The sequence below is a fragment of the Lithobates pipiens genome, unplaced genomic scaffold (genome assembly GCF_037356315.1).
Source record: "Lithobates pipiens isolate NorthernLeopardFrog02 unplaced genomic scaffold, aLitPip1_a1.2 Scaffold_3, whole genome shotgun sequence".
Classification (NCBI taxonomy): Eukaryota; Metazoa; Chordata; class Amphibia; order Anura; family Ranidae; genus Lithobates; species Lithobates pipiens.
The window spans coordinates 8,587,827-8,608,640 of record NW_027507790.1 but is presented as its reverse complement, the minus strand read 5'-3'; the positions used below and the strand labels follow the sequence as shown (position 1 = coordinate 8,608,640).

The 20,814-nt window shown below is 41.3% G+C and overlaps 1 protein-coding gene across 3 annotated transcripts in view; it reads left to right on the top strand.

Moving 5' to 3' along the window:
• NF2 (NF2, moesin-ezrin-radixin like (MERLIN) tumor suppressor) overlaps positions 1-20,814 on the top strand; it is a 171,960-nt gene that overhangs the window by 59,565 nt on the left and 91,581 nt on the right. For all 3 annotated transcript variants that reach the window (XM_077461223.1, XM_077461222.1, XM_077461224.1), the window contains exon 11: positions 5,349-5,462. In XM_077461223.1, the coding sequence (XP_077317349.1) occupies positions 5,349-5,462 (114 nt within the window). The remainder of the gene's footprint in view (positions 1-5,348; positions 5,463-20,814) is intronic.

The following is a 20,814-nucleotide window of genomic DNA, read 5'->3' as shown; positions in this document are numbered from 1 at the left end:
ATCCATTTTTACATCTGCCAACTAGAGTCCTTAAACACTTGAGTCCTGGAGCCATTTTTTTCGTGCAATAACACACCATTTGTTCGTTTTAAATTACTTTTTTGGTCCGATCCGTTTTTTATTTATTTTTATTTTTTTTTATGGCAGAAAAATAGGGTTTTAACCCATTCCAAAAAATGGATGTTGACTGAAGTGCATGTAAATAGATGATGATCCATTTACATCTGTTTTTTCATAGAGATGCATTGAGGTCCGCATGTATGAAAAGGGACTGGTCAGTAGGAAGAATGCAGCCCTACAGTAGTGTTCAGAATTTCCACCATTACAGACGGCTTATAAGTCAATTAGTGTCATGCTGCTGGCTTTGCCGAGTGGCATTTGTTCTGGAAATATGCAAACGCCATTGATGGCATATCAATCAACCACAGCTCATGGAACCCCTAGCAATCTCTTGAACAACCTTCATTGGCTGGTATAACTGCTTTCCTTGTCTTTCGTGAGAGTAGATTTGAAAAGGATCTCCAAAAATCGACTTGCACCATGCAGAATAATTTATAAGCGTGAACAGTTTGCACCCCCTCTTTTTCTCTCTGTCATATTGCCTGAAAAATAGTATATTAGAATAAGTCATCTGTAAAACCTGGAAGTTCTCTGAGCTTATCTTGGTTTTTTTATTTTTTTTTAAAGCAAACCTAAAAACTGACACTACAGGCAGAAACTTTGATTGTTCTACGAGGGGTATTCAAGACGTGTAAACTGCATTTATTTTTTTGACATACTCCACTGCTATGTTTATACACTTATCCCATCGTTTAACCGATTGCAGACCAGCCGCCGCAGTTTTTCTGTGGCAGAATGTCACGGCTGGGTGAAACGTTACCTTACATCGCTTTGCCTTTTTGGCCACTAGGGGTGCGCTACAGCGTGAGCCAGGAGCCAATGTGCTGGACTCTCGTGATCGCTCGTGGCAGGTTCTTTCAGGGAAGTAGAGACTGTGTTCATTATATATAATATATATTCTCATTCTATCGCTCTGTCTCTATCTCTCTCCCATCTCCCCTACAGTTATAACACACCTAGGGAACATGGTTAACCCCCTTCCCTGCGAGTGACATTTTATACAGTAATCCCTGCATTTTTATAGCACTGATCGCTGTATAATTGTCAATGGTCCCAAAAATGTCCTGATAAAAAAAGCAAATAGCTGCCTTTACTAGCAAAAAAATAATAATAATAATAATGCCATAAATCTATCCCCTGTTTTGGTTTGCACAAAAGTTACAGCATCTACAATCAATATACGCTTATTGCAATATTTTTGATAAAAAAAGGTTGAAGAATACTTATCGGCCTAAACTGAGGAAAAAATGTGGGATATTTATTATAGCAAAAAGTAAAAGAGAGCTTTCTTGTGTGTGTTTTTTTTTTTTTTTTTTTGTTTATAGTGCAAAAAATGAAAAAAACACAGAGGCGATCAAATACCACCAAAAGAGCTCCATTTGTGGGGGGAAAAAATGTTTTAATTTTGTTTGCTTACAGTGTCGCACGACCACGCAACTCAGTTTAAGCGACGCAGTGCCATATCGCAAAAAGCCTGGTCATTGAGCAGCCAAATCTTCCGGGGCTGAAGTGGTTGACTAATGCCTGGAAAGCGTTGGCATAGAAAGATTTGCCAGCATGCCTGAATCATCCTAGGACAGCCTGCTTCAGTTCTGAAATGCTGACCTCCAAGGCACTCTTTTGGGAGGCCAAACAGGTGGAACCATTCCCACAGAAAGGTTTGTCTTTTGTGCAATTTCAGAACGGGGTATGCGTCACTTATCCAGGATCAGTCATTTCACACACTGAATGTTCACAGAAATGTCTGCTGTGGGCTGGGAGACACCACAGCCAGGATTGTCACTGACGGACACATGGCCTCTTTATGAAGGGGCGCCCCCGCTCGCTTGGGTGGGGGGGAAGACTGCTACAGTTCTCAAGGCTCTGGCAGGAGAATTTTCAGGACAGATGGAGTGCTCTCCACAATAACTCGAGGTTACAAACTACAGTTCTGAGAATTCCCCTCTCCTAGTTTCCTCTGATCAAATGTTCCCAGAGAAAAAGAAGTGTTTATCGTGGTAGTTCCCACGTAAGAGCAGGGATTGGGGTTTTATTCAAACCTTTTCACGGTACCAAAGCCTAATGGAGATGTTGGGCCCATTCTAGATTTCAAGGATCTAAACCGATTCCTAAAAATACGGTCCTTTTACATGGAATCGATCCGATCGGTAGTCTCCATCCTACAAGGAGGAGAACTTCTGGCGTCAATACACATCAAGGATGCGTACCTGCATGATCCTATTTTCCCTGCTCATCAAAAGTACCTGCTTTTCAAAGTCGAAAAATGCCACTTTCAGTTTCTAGCTCTGCCTTTCGGGCTAGCTACTACACCTCGGGTGTTTACAAAAATCTTGGCTCCTCCTCTGGCCAGATTAAGGGCCCAAGGTATAACAGTAATGGCATACCTAGACGACCTGCTCTTGATAGCCCGCTTGGACCAAAACTTTCTTCACCACAGTCAACTACCTGGAGTACCTAGGTTGGGTCCTCAACTTGGAGAAGTCTTCTTTAAAGCCAGTAAGAAGGCTAGAGTGTTTGGGTCTGGTCATAGATACAGCCCAGAAGAGGGTATTTTTACCCCAGGCAAAGATCAGTGCCGTAAAGGAACTGATTCAGGTAGTCGGGGCAAAGAAGGGTCCTTCTTTCGCCTTTGTATGAGGCTGCTGGGAAAGATGGTGGCTTCATTCGAAGCAGTTCCCTATGCTCAGTTTCATTAGAGACTGCTGCAAAACAGTATCCTGTCTGCCTGGAACAAGAAGGTTCAGGAGTTAGATTTTCTGAGGCGTCTGTCTCCTGCAGTGTATCGAAGCCTCAGTTGGTGGCTGATACCCGAAAGGTTGCAAAAAGGAAAATCCCCTTTACCAGTTAACTGGAGAGTGGTAACAGATGCAAGTCTTTTGGGTTGGGAAGCAGTTCTTGAACAGTCGCCTGTCCAAGGGAGATGGTCCAAGACAAAGAGGTCCTTACCCATCAACATTCTGGAGATCTGTGCGGTGTATCTTGTCCTAAAGGCCTGGACACTTAGGTTCCAGGGTTGCCCTGTCAGGATCCAGTCCGACAATGCCACAGCAGTGGCTTATATCAATCACCAAGGAGGCACCAGGAGTCGTGCAGCTCGGGAGAAGTGAACCAGCTCTTAATCTGGGCAGGAAAGCATGTGCCGTGCATATCAGCAATCTTCATTCTGTGGGTAGAGAACTGGCAGGCGGACTACTTAAGTCGCCGGCAGTTAGTCACAGAGGAATGGTCTCTTCACCTGACATCTTCTTGGCCATATGCCAAAGATGGGGGATTCCGGATGTAGATCTCTTTGCATCCAGGTTCAACAACAAGATCAACAACTTTGTGCCGAACAAGGGATCCTCTTGCATCTGGGACAGATGCATTGGTAACTCCATGGCATCAGCTCTCACTTATTTATGCATTCCCTCCTAGTCTGCTACTGCCACGACTTCTTTGCAGGATTGGGCAGGAAAAGAAGTCAGTACTTCTGGTGGCCCAGAAGAGCTTGGTATGCAGCCATAGTAAAGATGGCAGTAGGTTTCCCGTGGACCCTACCGTCACGTCCAGACCTGTTATCTCAAGGTTCAGTGTTCCATCCTGCCTTACAAATGCTAAATTTGATGGTTTGGCTTTGAGTGGTGGGCTTCAGGCCCTGTGATTTCTATCTTGGTTAATGCATGGAAGCCAGCTTCTGGAATGATTTGTCATAGTCTGCCTCCTGGTGTCAATCCAGGATTGGAATCCCAGTACATATGTCATAGGTAAAATCCTTGACTTTCTGCAAATGGGGCTGGCCTTGAGTACATCAAGAGCCAGGTCTCAGCCTTGTCTGTATTGTTTTGATGTCCGCTTGCTTCGCATTCTTTGGAGCGAAGCTTTTTACAGGGGGTAACGCATCTTAATCCTCCGGTTAAGGCGCCCCTAAACCCCTGGGACTTGAATTTGGTTCCGTCAGTAAACAGCCTTTTGAATCGATACGTCAAATTCCCTTGGTCCTGTTGACAAGGAAGTACATTTTTTTCTGGTAGCCATTTCTTCTGCTAGAAGAGTATGAGAATTAGCAGCTCTTTCCTGTAAAGAGCCTTATTTAACTATGCACAAGGATAGTGTATTGCGCCCTCATCCTATCTTCTGCCGAAGGTGGTTTTAGGTTTTCTTCTAAACCAAGATATTGTTCTGCCTTTTTTTTTTTTTTTTCTTCCAGATCCTTGTTTTACGGAAGAAAGGTCACTACATTCTTTGGCTGTAGTGAGCGCAGTCAAAGCCTATCTGGAAGCGACTGCTCAGGGTCACAACGGATGTTTTGTTTGTATTGTCGGAAGGTCTTAATAGAGGACAGGCAGCGCCGAAATCTACCATTTGCTAGTGGATCCGACAAGTAATTGTTCAAGCTTATGGTTTGAAGCAGAAAGTTCCGCCTTATTCAGATCGAGGCGCACTCCACTGGGGCTTTTAGTACTTCGTGGGCAGTGCATCACCAGGCCTCTATGGCTCAAATCTGTAAGGCAGCAACCTGGTCTTCGGTCCATACATTCACCAGATTTTATCAGGTGCATGTGAGAGGGCATTGGGCGCAGTGTGCTGCAGGCAGTGGTACAAGGTCCTTGGGTCTGATTACACCCTACTTGTAGTTCCCCCCTCCCCTCAGATAGCATTGCTCCGGGACATCCCATCAGTAATTACTGAGACTCTGTGTCCCGTGACGTAAGAGAAAATGGGATTTTTATAACAGCTTGCCTGTAAAATCCTTTTCTTTTGAGGTACATCACGGGACACAGCGGTCCCTCCCCTCTTCTAATAAACTTGGATTGCTTTGCTACACAACTGAGGTGCTCCCAGTAAGGGGAGGGGTTATATAGGGGGTTGAAATTCCTGTGTAGGGTGTGCCAGTGTCCAATCACCTAGTGATACCCTGTATAACCCTTCAGTATTTACTGAGACTCTGTGTCCCATGATGTACCTCAAAAGAAAAGGATTTACAGGTAAGCTGTTATAAAAATCCTATATTTTGGATTCTGTGGAATACGAAGGAACAACAAAACTGATGTTTAGGTAAATAGATGTGCTTGCACTTTGTGATATGTTAGTTTAGTTTTTGTCATTTTAAAAAGTTTCAGAGTTGGCAAATACACAAGTTGGTTAGTCATGCAGCTTGGGTGTTTTTTTTTTTTATTTTTATTTTTTTATGGCATGGCAAGTAACAACTTGTTTCAATATGTTCTTCTAACGTATATTTTTATTTCCAGATTCTACAACTGTGCATTGGGAACCATGATTTGTTTATGCGGAGAAGAAAAGCAGACTCCCTTGAGGTGCAGCAAATGAAAGCTCAGGCCAGGGAAGAGAAAGCCAGAAAACAGGTGAGTTAGAATTTGCATTGTCCAGCTAGTTACACGTGATTTGTGCAGTTTTAAATTGAAAACTCGCTATTTTGTTGTTCTGCAGTCCATAGTCAGGGGGTTGCAGTCTGAAGACACAACTAACATATTTATATGGCCAAGCATACTGTAAATGTTTATATACTTTGCCTTTTGAAAAATGTTGGGGCTGATTTATTTATTTGCATATATGGACTTCCTTTTTAGTTTTGGATGTGTTAGAAACTGACCATTTTGTATGATTTTAGATTTTTTTTTTCTTTTTTATATTGGAGAAAAAAATAGGGTATTTGATTTGTTATAAGATGTTTGATGTCTGTAATATCACTAGTGATTTTTTTTTTTTTTTTTTTTTTTTACCTTGCTCTCTGTCCTTGATGAGAAATAAGGTTTTCCCCATAAGAAAAAATAAGGAAGGGAAAGTGGGAAAGTGTTGACCCCATAAGATGAAATAAGGTTGCTCCCATGAAAGGAGGACGTGTTATCAATGAATCTGTGCTAGAATGGAAATCAATCAATCAATGCCTCAGAAAGCTTTAAAGTGTTATTAAACCCAGGACCCTGCATTCACTATATCGTTTCTCGCAGTACACAGAATATGGAAATGCAATTATTTTAATAAATATAAACTGCTAAATACCTTTTTCTCATCCGCCAGTATATAGCACTCTTGTGACTTTTATCAGTGTCAGGCTGAGCACTGGTTAAAGCTTTTAGGAGGAGTTTTCTTTCCCCCCTGACTGTGGCATGAGGATGCAGCACCCCTCTGGACAGTTCTGATTAGCCCTGGGCTGATCACTAGCAATACACACCAAACTTAGCATGTGCAGAGTGCCTCCAAAGACGCTCTCTTATCAGAAGATGTATTGGGGACATTAGAAGAAGAGGAGGATCAGAGAAGACAGGATTAAACGGCTTTTTTGTACAATGCAGAGGATTAACCCCTTGGGTTCCAAAATTAGTATAACAATCGTGCTTTACTGCATATACAGCCTGTTTTTACTGTTGTGGGTTTAGTAGCATTTTAAGACGAGAGAACTGGTTAGCTAGCATTTTCCAAGAGGGGTCAGCAATGGCAGTTGCTATATACATTTTTTATTTTTTTTCACTACAGATTATCATTACTTAGGCTTTTACAGTAGCTGTTATGTTTGTATATAAACGGTGTGACACAATAATATTCTATTGTGTTGTGCTAAATGGATAACATTTGGTGTCCTGCTGATTAGTCTGCAAAACATGGTTTGGGCATAATTCATAGAAATAGTCCGTTTTTTTTTTCATCCTAGCTGTACGTTGCGGTATCGGGCATTTGGCTCAAAAATGACTAACTTTCTCAGCAGTAACCTTTTCAGATTTTGGTTTCATTATTTAGCCATAGCTGTGCCATTTAAAAGCCTTTTGCAATCGTATTACTTAGTTACAGGCTTCATGCAGTTCTAAAAAGCCCTGTTAAATCTTCATAGATATTGGGTCTATCCTCTGCTGCGCAGTGCTATTGCTTCGTGTTTACGCAGGATGACAACACTTCCTGTCACTCAAGCAACTAGGGCTGAGCTCTGATCTGTCTGGCACTCCCCCACCCAAAAAAGCAGCTTATCATTTCAGCAGTGGGCTATTGCTTGCTGTTTGCTGGTAGTAATAGACTGTTATCTGTTGATGGCTGCAGATCTTTATATGGAAGGGCTGGATCAGGTCTGTTGTGACAGATCCCCCCCCCCCCTCCCACTGAGAAAATAGTGAGAAGAATAACTTTTTTATGTTGATTTCTCTGAACGACCTTTTGCATTTGTGTGAGCATCATAACCCTTGCATAAGTAATGTCCTTTAGAATTTTAGCATTTGCAAACCTATTAATATGTTGAAAATGTATTATCTATACAAGCCCAACATGATTTTATTGTAGTGTTATGTTGACAATCTACATAATCGGATATTTTATTCCTATGTGCGTCAGTGTATTGTGAAAGAAATCTCTCCCAATTTGTTGCATAAAGATGAGATGGTTATGATATACTTTTAATCAGAATACTTTATCAGTTTTATTTTTGGATAAATATCTGAGGCTGTACAAATCGCATAAAAGTTTCCAAATCTGCTACCAGTTGAAGACCTATGTCCTGAAAATATGTAAAAAGAGAAGTATAGAGTATTTATTTTATTTATTTTTTCTTGCTTTTTGACTCCTACTTACCTAGGTCTGTCCTCCCGGTGCCTCTAACACTGAGAACCGAGCGATCGAACACTGCCGATCACTCTGTTCTCGCAGCTCCCCAAGCAGAGAGCTGTAGACTGTCAGTCACGGCTCTCTGCTCCCTCCTCGCTCATTGGAGCGCTGGGCTGTGGAAGGGCTGTAAGCGGCCGGCTCAGGCGCTCTTGTTGGTCCAGGGATCTGGCCGATCCCAACTCATGGTCGTGATAACGCTGAGCCTGGACTGACTTCAGGAACGTCAGCAGAGAGCGGACTTCAGCATGCTCTCTGCTGAAAACTGGTCACAGGATTGCAGATTGCAGAACAAATTGCACTCCTGGGATACATTGATGAAGTACAGCCAAATGAGCTTTGGCTGTACTTCTCCTTTTTTAAGGATTACAAATGTGATGAGAGACTTGCACACAACAAATATTTCAGGATTCAAGAGGTAAAGGCGCATCCCACTAGTGCAACTTCTGTGCTAGTCAAGTTGCATCAGGATTGCATGACAAAAGAAATGTCCATTGTTTTAAATGGTGCTCATTCTAATCAATGTGACTAAGAATGGTGCGATTTTGGAAAAGGTTCCTGCACTACATTGGTGAAATTTTACAGCATGGCTTGGCCTCATAGAGTATGCAAAGTCCAACCATATAATCTCACTGTAAATTGCATCAAAGCCGCATTGCAGTAGTGTGAACCAAGCCTAAACTTAGTTTGCCATGATAGATTAATGGACGCTGTCATTGTTGACGTTTTCCTTTTGAAAATGCTAGTGCCTGATGCTTTGATTGTAATGCTGTATGAGTTGGTGATCCATAACCAGTATATAGATAAAAAGTTGTGATACTCTTGTGACTCTAATTTGCAGAATTTTTGTTCTGGGTATGTAACTTGTAAGTACTGAAGTCAGACAAAAATTATCATTTCTAGAAAGAGGCCTGTATGGTCAGCCTCTCTATTTCTTTGGCCTTGATCATGAAGAATGTCAGTCAATTGGCTGTCATATTTCAACATTCTGCGCTTTTTTAAAGTGTCACTAAACCCACATCATGAAAAAAAAAAAAGAACATCTATAAAACGTTTTATATGCTGTTCATACTCAATTGATTGGTCCTGCTGTTCTTTATTGCCCCCTTCTGTCCATGTCCCCAATTCAGCTAAGGATTTTGCAGAGCAGTGTTGGCAGCTACTGCACATGCTCAGTTTTCAGTGAGTTTCTATGTTGAGCATTTCCTCTCTATCACATTCGAGCAGCCCATGTGACTATAGAATGTCACATGTGGGCATGTACACAGTGGTAAATGATAGCGATGTCCCGAAACCTGTCAGACGAAAATTGTACTTTCAGCATTTTGCCGATAGAGAAAAAGGTGCTGATAATGGCGCTGAAAACTTTCTTGCTGCGTCTTTCAATGCATTTCGGGGAGGTGCATTTTTTTTCGATGCATTTTTTTTTTAACTGTCTAAAAATTCAGCAAACAAGATTTTTAACATCACATGGACGCGCAATGGACCAGTGTGAAGACATGCATAGAATTTTAAGGGATGCATTATTCTTGAGCTTTTCTTGTGCTAAAGGTGCAGATTAATGGCTGATAGTAAATTCATATTAATTTTAAATTCATGATAATTAAAATGTTGAATATAATACAATTATATATTTTCTAAAAATGATCCTTTTCGGTTTCCGCCAAGTGGATCCTGAATTTTCAGTTTCAGCACCAAAATCTTCATTTCGGTGCACACCTCTAGACAGCCCACTCCCTTCCCCTCCATGCCCACTAACCAGCTGGTGGGATATTAAATCTTGATAGAAGCTTCACCTCCCTGTTATTCTAAGACACAGGCTCGAGGGGCATGACACAACCTGTGACTGGCAGAAATCGGCCCACACTTTGTTATTGCCAAAATGAAAAAATATTTGATTTAACATATAATTGTAGGATGACTTAAAACAGTTTATTGATATTATTTTTATCTCAAAGGCTATGTTTTTTATTATTATTATTATTATTATTATTATTATTATTATTATTATTATTATTTGGTACATGTGACCAGCATCAGAGGACCAGAAGCTCCTGTTTCCCTGCAGACAGGCTGGGAAAGAGCTGGGTCATGTGACAGCTGTATATCTATTAGGAAAAAGGTACTTCGATTTCCTTTTTATTAAAATAATTACAGTGCCATAACCCACATCCAGAAATGGAAGGGACAATGTAAATTAAACAGTGTGTGTTTTAGTATCCATTTAAACTTAAGTAAAGTTAGTTCCTGTGTTGTCATGAACTAAATTTCTTCTTGCAATTATTTTGTTTTTATCTTGCGCAAATTAGAACTTTGTGCAGTAATGGTCACCAATTATTTGGTAAATTTGCACCGATCAGCCATAACTTTATGACCACCCACCTAATATGGAGTATGGCCCACTTTTGCTAAAACTGCCCTGATCCATTGAGGCATGGACACTGAAGTAACATCCACATGAATGGCAGAACCCAAACTTTCCCAGCAGAACATTTCCCAGAGCATCACAAAGCCTCTGCCAACATTCCTCCTTATACCGCATCCTGGTGCCATCTCTTCCCCAGCTAAGTGATGCACACGCACCCAGCCAACCACATGATCTAAGAAAACGTGGTTCGTCAGACCAGGCCACCTTCTTCCATTGCTCTGTAGTGCAGTTCTGATGTTCATGTGACCATTGTAAAAGCTTTTGGCTGTGGACATGGGTCACCATGGGCTTCACAGCCCCATACACAACAAACTACAATGCCCTTTTTTTTTTTTTTTTTTTTTCCTGCTTTCACCACATCAACTTCATGGACAAGACGTCCACTTGCTGCCTAATACATCCCACCAATTTTCAGATGCCATTGTAAAGCGATATTCCCTTTACTTGTCAGTGGCCATAATGTTATGGCTGATCGGAGTATATATACATGTAAATAAAATACATCAACATTTTAAACAATAATTCACAATGACTGCATGCAGTGAGATGAGAAACTAAGTAAATGGGTACAGATATACTGAAACTTTTGCATTTAATAGTTATAAATTTTTTATTTTTTTTTCTTGCTGCTGCCAATGGCACTTTTAACTGGCTTGTGGGAGTTGTAGCGTCCCTCGTTATGTTGCTGTTTTCTTTACTGCTTTTGGTTTGCTTCTGATTTAATATTTTATACCGCTGTCCTGGATGCGCGGTGTTACGATCCAGAAAAGCCATCTCGGTGTATCAGATCTTTCGCATTTTAAAGAGGAAGTAAACCCTGAGGTTTGCTTCCTTTGTCTCCCTGCAAACATAAAGCATAATGGGCTACTATGCATCGCATAGTAGCCCATTATGTGTCATTTACTTGACACAGGAGCTAGCGATGCCACCGCTGTCCCCTGTAGCACGAAGCGTCCATCTTCTTTCGGGTATCACTGCTCCGGCTACACACAGCACCGGAGCAGCGATGACGTCACTCCCGCGCATGCGCACGGATGCCGCATATTGCCGTTAGCAGCGGTATGCTCAGTGCGCCCGCGCGCCGATGTCTAGGGCGCCTGTCTTTTGCAAATCTTTCATGGACCTACAGGTAAGCCTTAATCTAGGCTTACCTATAGGTTAAAGTGGTCTGTAAGGGTTTACAACCACTTTAAAGAATTGAAAGGGTGCCTTAAATTGTCCCGGTGTTAGAGCATAACATCAGGTGATCTTCATGGAAGAACTTCTCAGAGAGTAAGTAGAAAACTGTCTCCTGTGATCTATTACTTCTCCACCGATGGAAAATGGTAGTTTCCCAGTCAAGAGTTTGATGGATTTGATGGCACCTTTGGACAGTGTAACTACACTTAACCCAAGCTCCCTTCTCTTTTGTGCTAAGGGCAGAGTATCACACATGCACAAGTAGATGGCAGGCCCAGTCCTTTTCTGCATTGTGCATCTTAGTGTGATCTGCAATTACCCAATCCCCTGATGACAGCTGCGCTAAGTGTGGATGCTGCCGGACAGGAATGTTAATGCCATCCGAGGGAATGGGCCGTCGCAGTGTGACGCCTCTGCAGCACTTAGCATTCAAACACACGGCCTGAGACATCGACTCTTCTCCTCCCGCTCACTCATCCATTTGACTTGCCTGACTAGCATACAGATAAGTTGCACTGCATCTTTCTGCAATTCCAGCCTCAGCCGCAAGGGGCCACCCTTCATCAACAATTACATTTTTATTTTTTTGTGGCAAGATGTGTGTTTGTTTTTTTTTATTTTTTTGTAACCTGGTGCAATATTACTATTATATAACATTGCTCTGTTATCAGCATTGCATTTGTTGCTATTTCTGTCTGTTTTTATATTTTAATTGACTGCAATAAGGCTAAGATTTTATGACCTGCTTTAATATACAACTATGTAGTGATTAGGTTTCACCTAGATGTACATAATGTGCAATGTTTTTAGATTATGTTCTGCAGGTTTAACTTGTTCGAAAAAATGTTGGGCAAAAAAGTGGCAAACTCTTGCTCGGCTCATATTGTATGACTTTTATTTCTGTAATGCATTCGCTTTTGACCTCCAATGCCATCAGGTGTGTCTGTAATGGAGATCAATATTCTGTATAAGGACAAACGTTTTCATGGTATAATTTTGCAGAGTACACAATTTATAGCACTTGGGTTGTCTTGTTTTTCCAAGGTGAATGAGGTATGGTGCAGTGTATGAATAAGAAATAGAATAGTATTTTGCCATATTTGAAAGCTGCAAGCTCCTGTTCTGGATTGTAACCTTACACAATTATACTGTAGCATTCAAATATTACAATGTGTGTGTGTGTGTGTGTGTGTGTGTGTGGTTTTTTATTTTTTTAATTTATTTATTTTTTACGGATGTTAAGTTACTTATTTTTAAATATCACTGCATTTCTGGGAATTTTATTGGTCTGTTTTTCAGCATTAGGTTCCTGAACCCTATATCCAGGTATACAACTCCTTCTTTTTTTTTTTTTTTTTTTTTTTTATATATAAAAGACACCAGGGACTATTACCATTGGTCTGCAGTGTTGTGTTAGAACAGGTGGTTCACATAAATGTATTGCATTACGTTACAATGCAAGCACATTGATGTGCACTGCCTAGGTGCCTTGAGTAAGGCACTGGAAGTGGTATTAAACCCAAAAGCAATACTTTATTATATTTTGGCATACTGATTCTTAGCCTTGATGGCTGTATCCGTTTTTTTTTTTTTTTGTTTTTTTTATTTATTTTTTTAGGCTTGCTCTCTATTTTCATCTGGTGATCCAGTCAGCAAGTCTGTTTTTCAAAAATGCAGCAATGTATTAGTTACATGGATGAGACAAACCATTTAACACTGGTAGGGGTGATTTTAAAATTATCATCTATTTTTTAATCACGTAAAAGCTTTATCCCAAAAGGGTAAAAACTGCTTGCTCTAACTGATTAAAAAGTTAAAGGAGAAGTCTAACCTGAGCTTTTTAGGCTGGGCTTCTCCTAAGGGTCACAGGAGTGCAATTAGTTTTGCACTCCTGTGACCCGGTTTCAGCGGAGAGCGGACTTCAGGATGTCACTGGAATCAGTCGAGGCACCGCGCCATTCCGACTTCTCAAGTGTGGATCCCCCAGCTGCCTTGACTGATGGTAGTCTCAGCGTGCCGCTGAGATTGCTGTTCATTCTGATCATCCATCCACTGAGGTAAATTTTTTTTTTTTTTTTTTTTTTTTTTTTTTTTAGCTCCGTTTGACTTCAATTTGTTAGCATATCTAAATCTGCTAGTACATCTAACACTTAACACTTCCCTCCCCTTAGACAGACAATGTTGCTGTCCAAAGGTGCCCTGTGTGCTCCTTCCTCCAGAGTGGGGGCATTCTAATACAGGAGGTGTGTTTCTAGTCAGCTCACCGGGTGAAAACTGAGGGGAGAAAAGACAAAAAAAGAAAACTGATGCAGCCACCACTTCTAATGTGTGGTAAGCTGCAATATGTTACATTTCCAGTTTTAGATTTAATCCCGCTTGAGCTGTATTGTGCTTTGTGATAAGGTGCAGTAAAACACATATTTTACTGCAAGTTCCTGCAATGTGTGTGTGTGTGTGTGTAATATAAATATATAATATCTATATCTCTCTCATGCAAAAATTAAGGGCACGTGAACAGTTTGGGCTTTACACTGCCCAGGTCAGCTTCTCAGATCCTGTCCATTAGCTGCGGGCAGTAAGCCTATACAATTTAGTGATACGCTGACACTATGGGGTTGGTTTACCAAGACTGGAGAGTGCAGTTCTGCATAGAAACCAATCGGCTTCCAGGTTTTATTTTCATTTTGATTTGCACAGAGCAGCCTGGATCCTCCTCTTAAGTCCCTCTTTGCTGCGCCTGGCCGTTCCCTCCTGTCAAGGTGTCCTCACTGCAAGTGGCTTGCTATGGGGGCACCCGTGCCAAGCTGCAGCTCCATGTGTCCATTCAGACATGGAGCTGCTCTTCTGCCCCGCCCAGGCTCTCCCCTGATTAGCTAACTGACTTTGACAGCCACGAGAGCCAATGGCGCCGCTGCTGTGTCAGCCAATGAGGAGGGAGAGTCTTGGACGGCCGAGAGATTCGTGGACAGAGAGGGGGCTCGGGTAACTATATGAAGGGGCTGCTACACACAGAAGGCTTTTTATCTTAATGCAAAGAATGCATTAAGATAAAAAAAAAAAACTTCCGCCTTTACAAGTCCTTTTAACCACTTCAACCCTGGAAGGATTTACCCCCTTCCTAACAAGGCCATTTTTTGCCATACAGTACTGCGTCGATTTAACTGACAATTATATGGTCGCGCGACGTTATACCCAAACAAAATTGATGTCCCTTTTTCCCCAAATAGAGCTTTCTTTTGGTGGTATTTGATCACCTCTGTGGTTTTTATTTTTTGCGCTATAAACAAAAAAAGAGAGACAATTTTTTGGGGGGGAAAAATATAAAATTTTACTTTCTGCTATAATACATATCCAAAAAATATATAAAAAAAACTAATTTATTCATCAGTTTAGGCCAATTCTATTGTATTCTATGTATTCTGCTACATATATTTGGTTAAAAAAAAAATCGCAATTATCTTGTGCAAAAGTTAGAGAGTCTACAAAATAGAGGAAAAATTTAGGGACTTCTGCGATTTTTATTTTTTGGGGACCAGTGAGAATACAGTGATCATGGCTATAAAAATGCACTGATAGCTGTATAAACGGTACTGGCAGGGAAGGGGTTGACACTAGGGGGCGATCAAGGGGTTAACTTTGTTCCCTGGGAGGTGTTTCTAACTGTATGGGGATGGGGTGCCTGGGAGAAGAGAGATCACTGTTCCTGATCACTGGGAATAGCTGATCTTTATCTCCTCCCCTGTCAGAACAGGGATTTGTTAGTTTACATTGACAGATCCCTGTTCTGGCTCTTTCCCACAATCGTAGGTGGCCAGCGGATATCGAGGCTGCAGGCGAGCGTGCCTGCCCGCAGTACCACATGCACAGACCGATTTACGGGTATGTCGGTTTGTGCATCCAAAATATATATCTGCCGAAATATATATCTGGAAGGCGGTTGGCAAGTGGTTTAATTGAACAAGCTGAAATTAGAGGAGTGGCTACTATGCATGGCTGCACCAGATTTTGCACTCTCCAGTTTTAGTAAATCTCCCATCTGCACTTTCCGCATGCAATCACAAATGGAGTGAGTACCTGCGGTTACAAACAGATATGTGCCTGTGGACACAGACAACTTGCATGCAGGGGTGCACCTTCATCCCTAACTGCAGTTAATCACTCATTGTGTGTTTGATTGCATGCAAACTGTCAAGCCAGCCAATGGCTGGTGTCTAAACTGTTCACATGTGCAGCACCATGCATGGCAGTTGTAGATTAAACAGAAGCAAAGATGGCAGCTTCCTTTGGCTGAAAAAAATAGGGGGGGTTTACTTGCCCTTTAATCGGCATGCATGTGCTCTGCAGAAAAAAATCAGAGCTATTTATGGTCACTCCTCCTCGGTGTAATATATCTGCTAATGGTGGAGGTGGGTACAGATGTAGCTTGTACTGAATCTTAATTATTCTAAAGGACAGACATGAAGAACAAATTATTCTGGGTATCTATTTTTGGTCAGTTGATTTATATTAGCAGGTCTTGGGGCTTCAGATGCTCCAGCAGAATTGATAGCGGGGTGTATGTAGAGATTTAAAGATCGCTGCCATTACACTTTTTTTTTTTTTATTTGACAAATAATAAAAGATCATTGCCGTTAACTTATAAAAAAATAAAATAATTGCCATCATTAAAAACTGTTCAATTGTTTCAGTGTATACCAGTATTCATCTTTAAATACGTGTGTGTGTGTGTGTGTGTTTTTTTAATTTATTTTTTGTTCTCTCTTCTGTGCTCATTGCCTTGCACAGGCTTGTCACTCGTGTATGTCAGTGCGCAATGTTTATTGACCACTATGAGCTCCAGGAACATGACCAATACAAGTAGTAAGGCAATGATGTTGCAGTGTTAAGTGAGGATGATTCATGACTGTTGTAACTGCACAGATTACTGAGGTGAAGGTTGTAACCTTTAAATGCTTTATCTATTGTAATTACTTTTAGACATGACTCCAAGTGATATTCTGTAGATTTAAGTCTTTAGCGTGTCTGTTGGATTTCACAGGAGCAACAAAAGGAAAAGCAAAAAAGTTTACTACGGCAGCCCACACTGTGCCCAGCGTTTAGTAAGACCTCAATGCCCCCTTTCCTAGTTGGCTATGTGTAAATCCTCTACTGAGCTCACACTCCTGCATCCCATTGCCCACTCATCCTACAGTGCATTCATCATATGGCTCAGCATATTTCCTCTTCTCAGCTTTGATATGCATGCATATTGTTGTGTTAACACCTTCAGAGCTGAAGGCTTCTGCTACAGTGGAAGATTAGCTGAAAATGTCCAACTTGAGCAGATCTCCCTGATTCTAATAGCGGTTTACCAAGGCTTTCTGCAGCTTATTTTAGCTGCTGATAACATAACACCTTATCAGCCTTACCTTCTGAAAGTGCACTTACCTTCAATAAAAGACGAGGCCCATAAAGTTAGGATTGGTGCACGGGCTAGGAAAGCAAATGTGATTAAATGCACTCTGTTCCACTCTTGCACTATTCTGTACTGTATACTATACATCATTCTACTTTCTACACTGTATTGCTCGCTATTCTACCCTGTACGCTGTGCTCTATATTCTGTACTGTACTGTTCTGCCTTGTACACAATCCATGCTACATTGTGTACTGCACACCATTCTACTTTGTACAGTGCTGTACATTCTGTACTGTATACCGCGCTGTACATTCTGTACTGACACCAATCCACTCTGTACACCTATAAATACTATGCACTGCTCCACACTGTGCTGTACACTAATCCACTCTATGCTGTTCATTGTATACTGCACACCACACTACATTGTATACTGTACTGGTAACCACTCTACACTCAGCTTCCCATCACTCTACACCGGTGGTCTCCATACTGTGGCCCAGGGGCAAGATGTGGTCCTTTACTTGCCTTTATCAGGCACGCGGGACAGTATTCCTCCTACTGATACAAGGCACTATTCCTTCTACACCAACAATGGGGCACACTTCCTGTCGCTGACACTAACAATAGGGTACCATTTTTACCATTGCCCCAGCAACAGGGCACTATTCCTCCCACTGACACCAACTGCAGGGCCCTATTCTTCCCACCTACACCAATGATGGGGCACCATTTCTTCCCATAATACCAACAATCGGGCAATATGCCTCCCAATGGCACCAATTATGGGGCATTCTTTACTCCCAGAGACGTCAGGGTATTTTCTGCTCCCACTGGCCACAGTCCGACCCCCTCGAAGTCTGAAGGACATTAAACTGCCCCTTTGTTCAGAACGTTTGGAGACCCCTGTTCTACACTATGTTGTATGCTCTGTACTGTCACTGAGCCACCTTGTGCTGTACATTCAATGTATAGTCTGCAGTGCTTTTTGCTGTGCGTTTTGATTTTTGCGGACGTGATTTTGCTGTGATTTAAGTTTTTGCATTTTTTTGGCCAATTTGGTGTTGGGCAGATTTAAAAAGCACAATTTGCTGCAAAACTCATTACATGCTTTACCACAGCTTCTCCATTGAAGTACATTGAAACAAAAAAGCATTGTTTTGCGTTCTAAAAAAAAAAAAGCCTCTGACCGTTTCCAAATACACAACGGCTGAAAAAAGCATAGATGTGAACGTGTCCCATAGGAAATCATGTAAATGAACTGTAGTGCATTTCTGCAAAAAACACATAGATATGAACCAGGTCTAAGACGTTTAGTAACATAATGGGGTTAAAAAAAAACTAAAAGTAGCCGTTTATGCTACAACAAAAAGCAGATAATCACTACTGTAAGGGGTTAATTTTTTTTAACTGTAGAACTGTGAAAGTGGTATTTACAGTAGATTATTTGCTATTTTTGTACTATAAAGGGCTCATTTTTAGTTTTTTTTTTTTTTTTTTTAACCCCATTATGTTACTGGCCGATTAATCGATTATGAAAAGAATTAATTTCATAATCTATTAGTTGTCGATTAATCGATTCGTTGTTTCAGCCCTAGCATTCACCTTACACTGTTGTCTTCCCTTAGACTCACCAGATCGCAGATTGCATTCCTCATCAAAATGAAATATTGCTTGTTAATAATTTTTGTCGTATTTTTTTCCCATTGCGAGCTGTTACTGGAAGTTTCACATGAAGGTAATTCTTTTATAGGATTTTGACAGGCTTGCTTTGAAAATTCGACTTCTTTGTCATCAGTGTAGCAGTCCGTATCCTTGTAGAGATGAGGCTAATCCACATATAGTCAGTTGATTTTAGGCAGTCTATGCTGGTTTCTAGTTTCTACCACGTTTTTTACCTGAATTCATTGATTTTATTGAGCTCTTGACAGACATTTTTATCCTGCTGCAATGCAGGTATCATTGGACATTGCTTCTTTCTTTTTCTTCTTTCTTTTCTCTTTTTCTTTCTTTCTTTCTTTCTTTTCTCTCGAGTGTGTGCTCAACTTAATGTAGCATAACTTTCTATAACTAATGCTGTAATGTCTAATCAATGCAAGAGTCAGTTCACCCAAAACTGATATTTCAGTTTTTGGTAGATGCAAGAGAAATAAACCAATATATGGTTTCTTACTGGCCTCAGGAACTGTATTTGCAAGATCTGTCCATTTTGAGTTCTCACGTCTGTACACCTGTCTTGGTCAATGATTTGGGGCTCCACTCTTCTGGTTGGAATTTTATTTTATATAATGGGAAATCCACTAGGAGGCCCCTAAACGGAGTAGGGCAGAAATGCTATAGATCCCCTGTGGATGGGAATAGAATGGGGAATTATGACAGGGACATCTTGTTAAGGGAGTACCCCATACATACAAGAACTGTAATGTAGATTGAAAGCTTACTTGGCTCACTGAACTCCACCAGCAAGTAAAGTATCATTTTGGGTGCTCTTCTAATGTCTAAAAACCTTGTTTTGATCTATTTTTAGGGAAGCAGCGTATTTAATTCCTTTATCTTGCTGGTGACTGAAATCCTATACTTTATTCAGTAATGAATATGCCACATCTAGGTTACTTAGACTGCACCCTGGGCAAAATCTGTGGTGATTATTATTTTCATTAATAATAAAGTTTGGGTTATTTTACTCGAACACACATTGATACATTAATACATCCTCTGCGTTTCAGTTCTTTTTCGACCCTTGATGCTCTGTAGTTTAAAACCCCAGACATGTTTGCTTTTGGCAGGATGGGCTCTGTCCTGTTTCTAGCAGCCCCGTATGTCCACCTCATAGACTTTATTGGAAAATTAGTAGGGAGCAGGGTGCTGCTGGGGACTGGAAGCAGTCTGATACTAGTAAAGCAATTGTAAAGGTAAAAAAAAAAATAGTCTATGCTTACCTGCTCTGTGCAATGGAATTGCATGGAGTGGCCGCAAACCACCTCTTTTTTGCGTCCCCTGCTCGCACACCTGGCCCCTCCCCTTCACTCTGTCCAGTGCCTCATGGGAAGCCACTCCCACCCGAACCCCACTGCTGTGTCCATTGACACACACAGCAGGACTCAGCCCTGCCCCCCACTCTCGTCACTGGCTTTGATTGCCAGTACTGGGAAAGGGGCGGGGGAATGCTGATACCTAATGCATTTCTTTGCATTAAGTTAAAAAATGTTTAGGCTTTACAACCACTTTAACCATGTTTAATACTTGCGTTGCTAGCTTTGGTAAATAGATGGGAGAGTATATTCTATTATATATTTTTTTGTATTTTTACATTTCTTTAGTAGTTTCCTGGTTTCTGGCCTAGGCCAACATGATATCATACATCCCAGGAGGAGTCTTGTGCATTTTTTTCCCCTTTTTCATCAGGAGGAGAGGCTTTCCTTAGCTAAGTACAGCTCCTCCTGCTTGCCTCAGCTAAGGGCAGATGGATTTCAGAAGGATAATGTTTTAACCCCTGCTAGTGGCCGGAAAAGTGTTAGAAACTAAATCGCCTGCTGCGCTTTTCCAGTGGTTTTACAGTGCTGCCCCATTGTTTTCAATGGGAAGGTTGCGCTTTAGGAGCGGTGAATACAAATCCTTCTGGGAGCCGAAGTGGTTAAATCAATATCAATGATATGGTATTGATAAGAGCTATTTTATTTAAGGGATGTTCCCAAAACATGGCCCGTTGGGTATACTTGAAGACTGGGGTTGAGAACCACTGCTCTACATTTAAAGTGGTTGTATAGTCGATTGTATAACTTTTACCTACAGGTAAGCCTATAATGAGGCTTACCTGTAGGTAAAAAGAATATCTCCTAAACCTGTATGGTTTAGGAGATCTTCCGCCTGCAATGAGCCGCTGACTTCAGCGGCGCATGTGCACAGGGGATTCTCTGCTGAAAGCCCTCCAGCAACTCAGTGCTGGAACCGCAATACCCGGAAGACATGCAGAGGCAACGTGTCAGCTCCCTCGGCGTGGACCAGGTAAGTTACCGACGCCTCGTTCTAAGGCAAGTATTTCATAATGCTAGTATAATGCTAGCTCATTATGCCTTTTTTTTCCTTACAGGTGTAGAAAAATAAA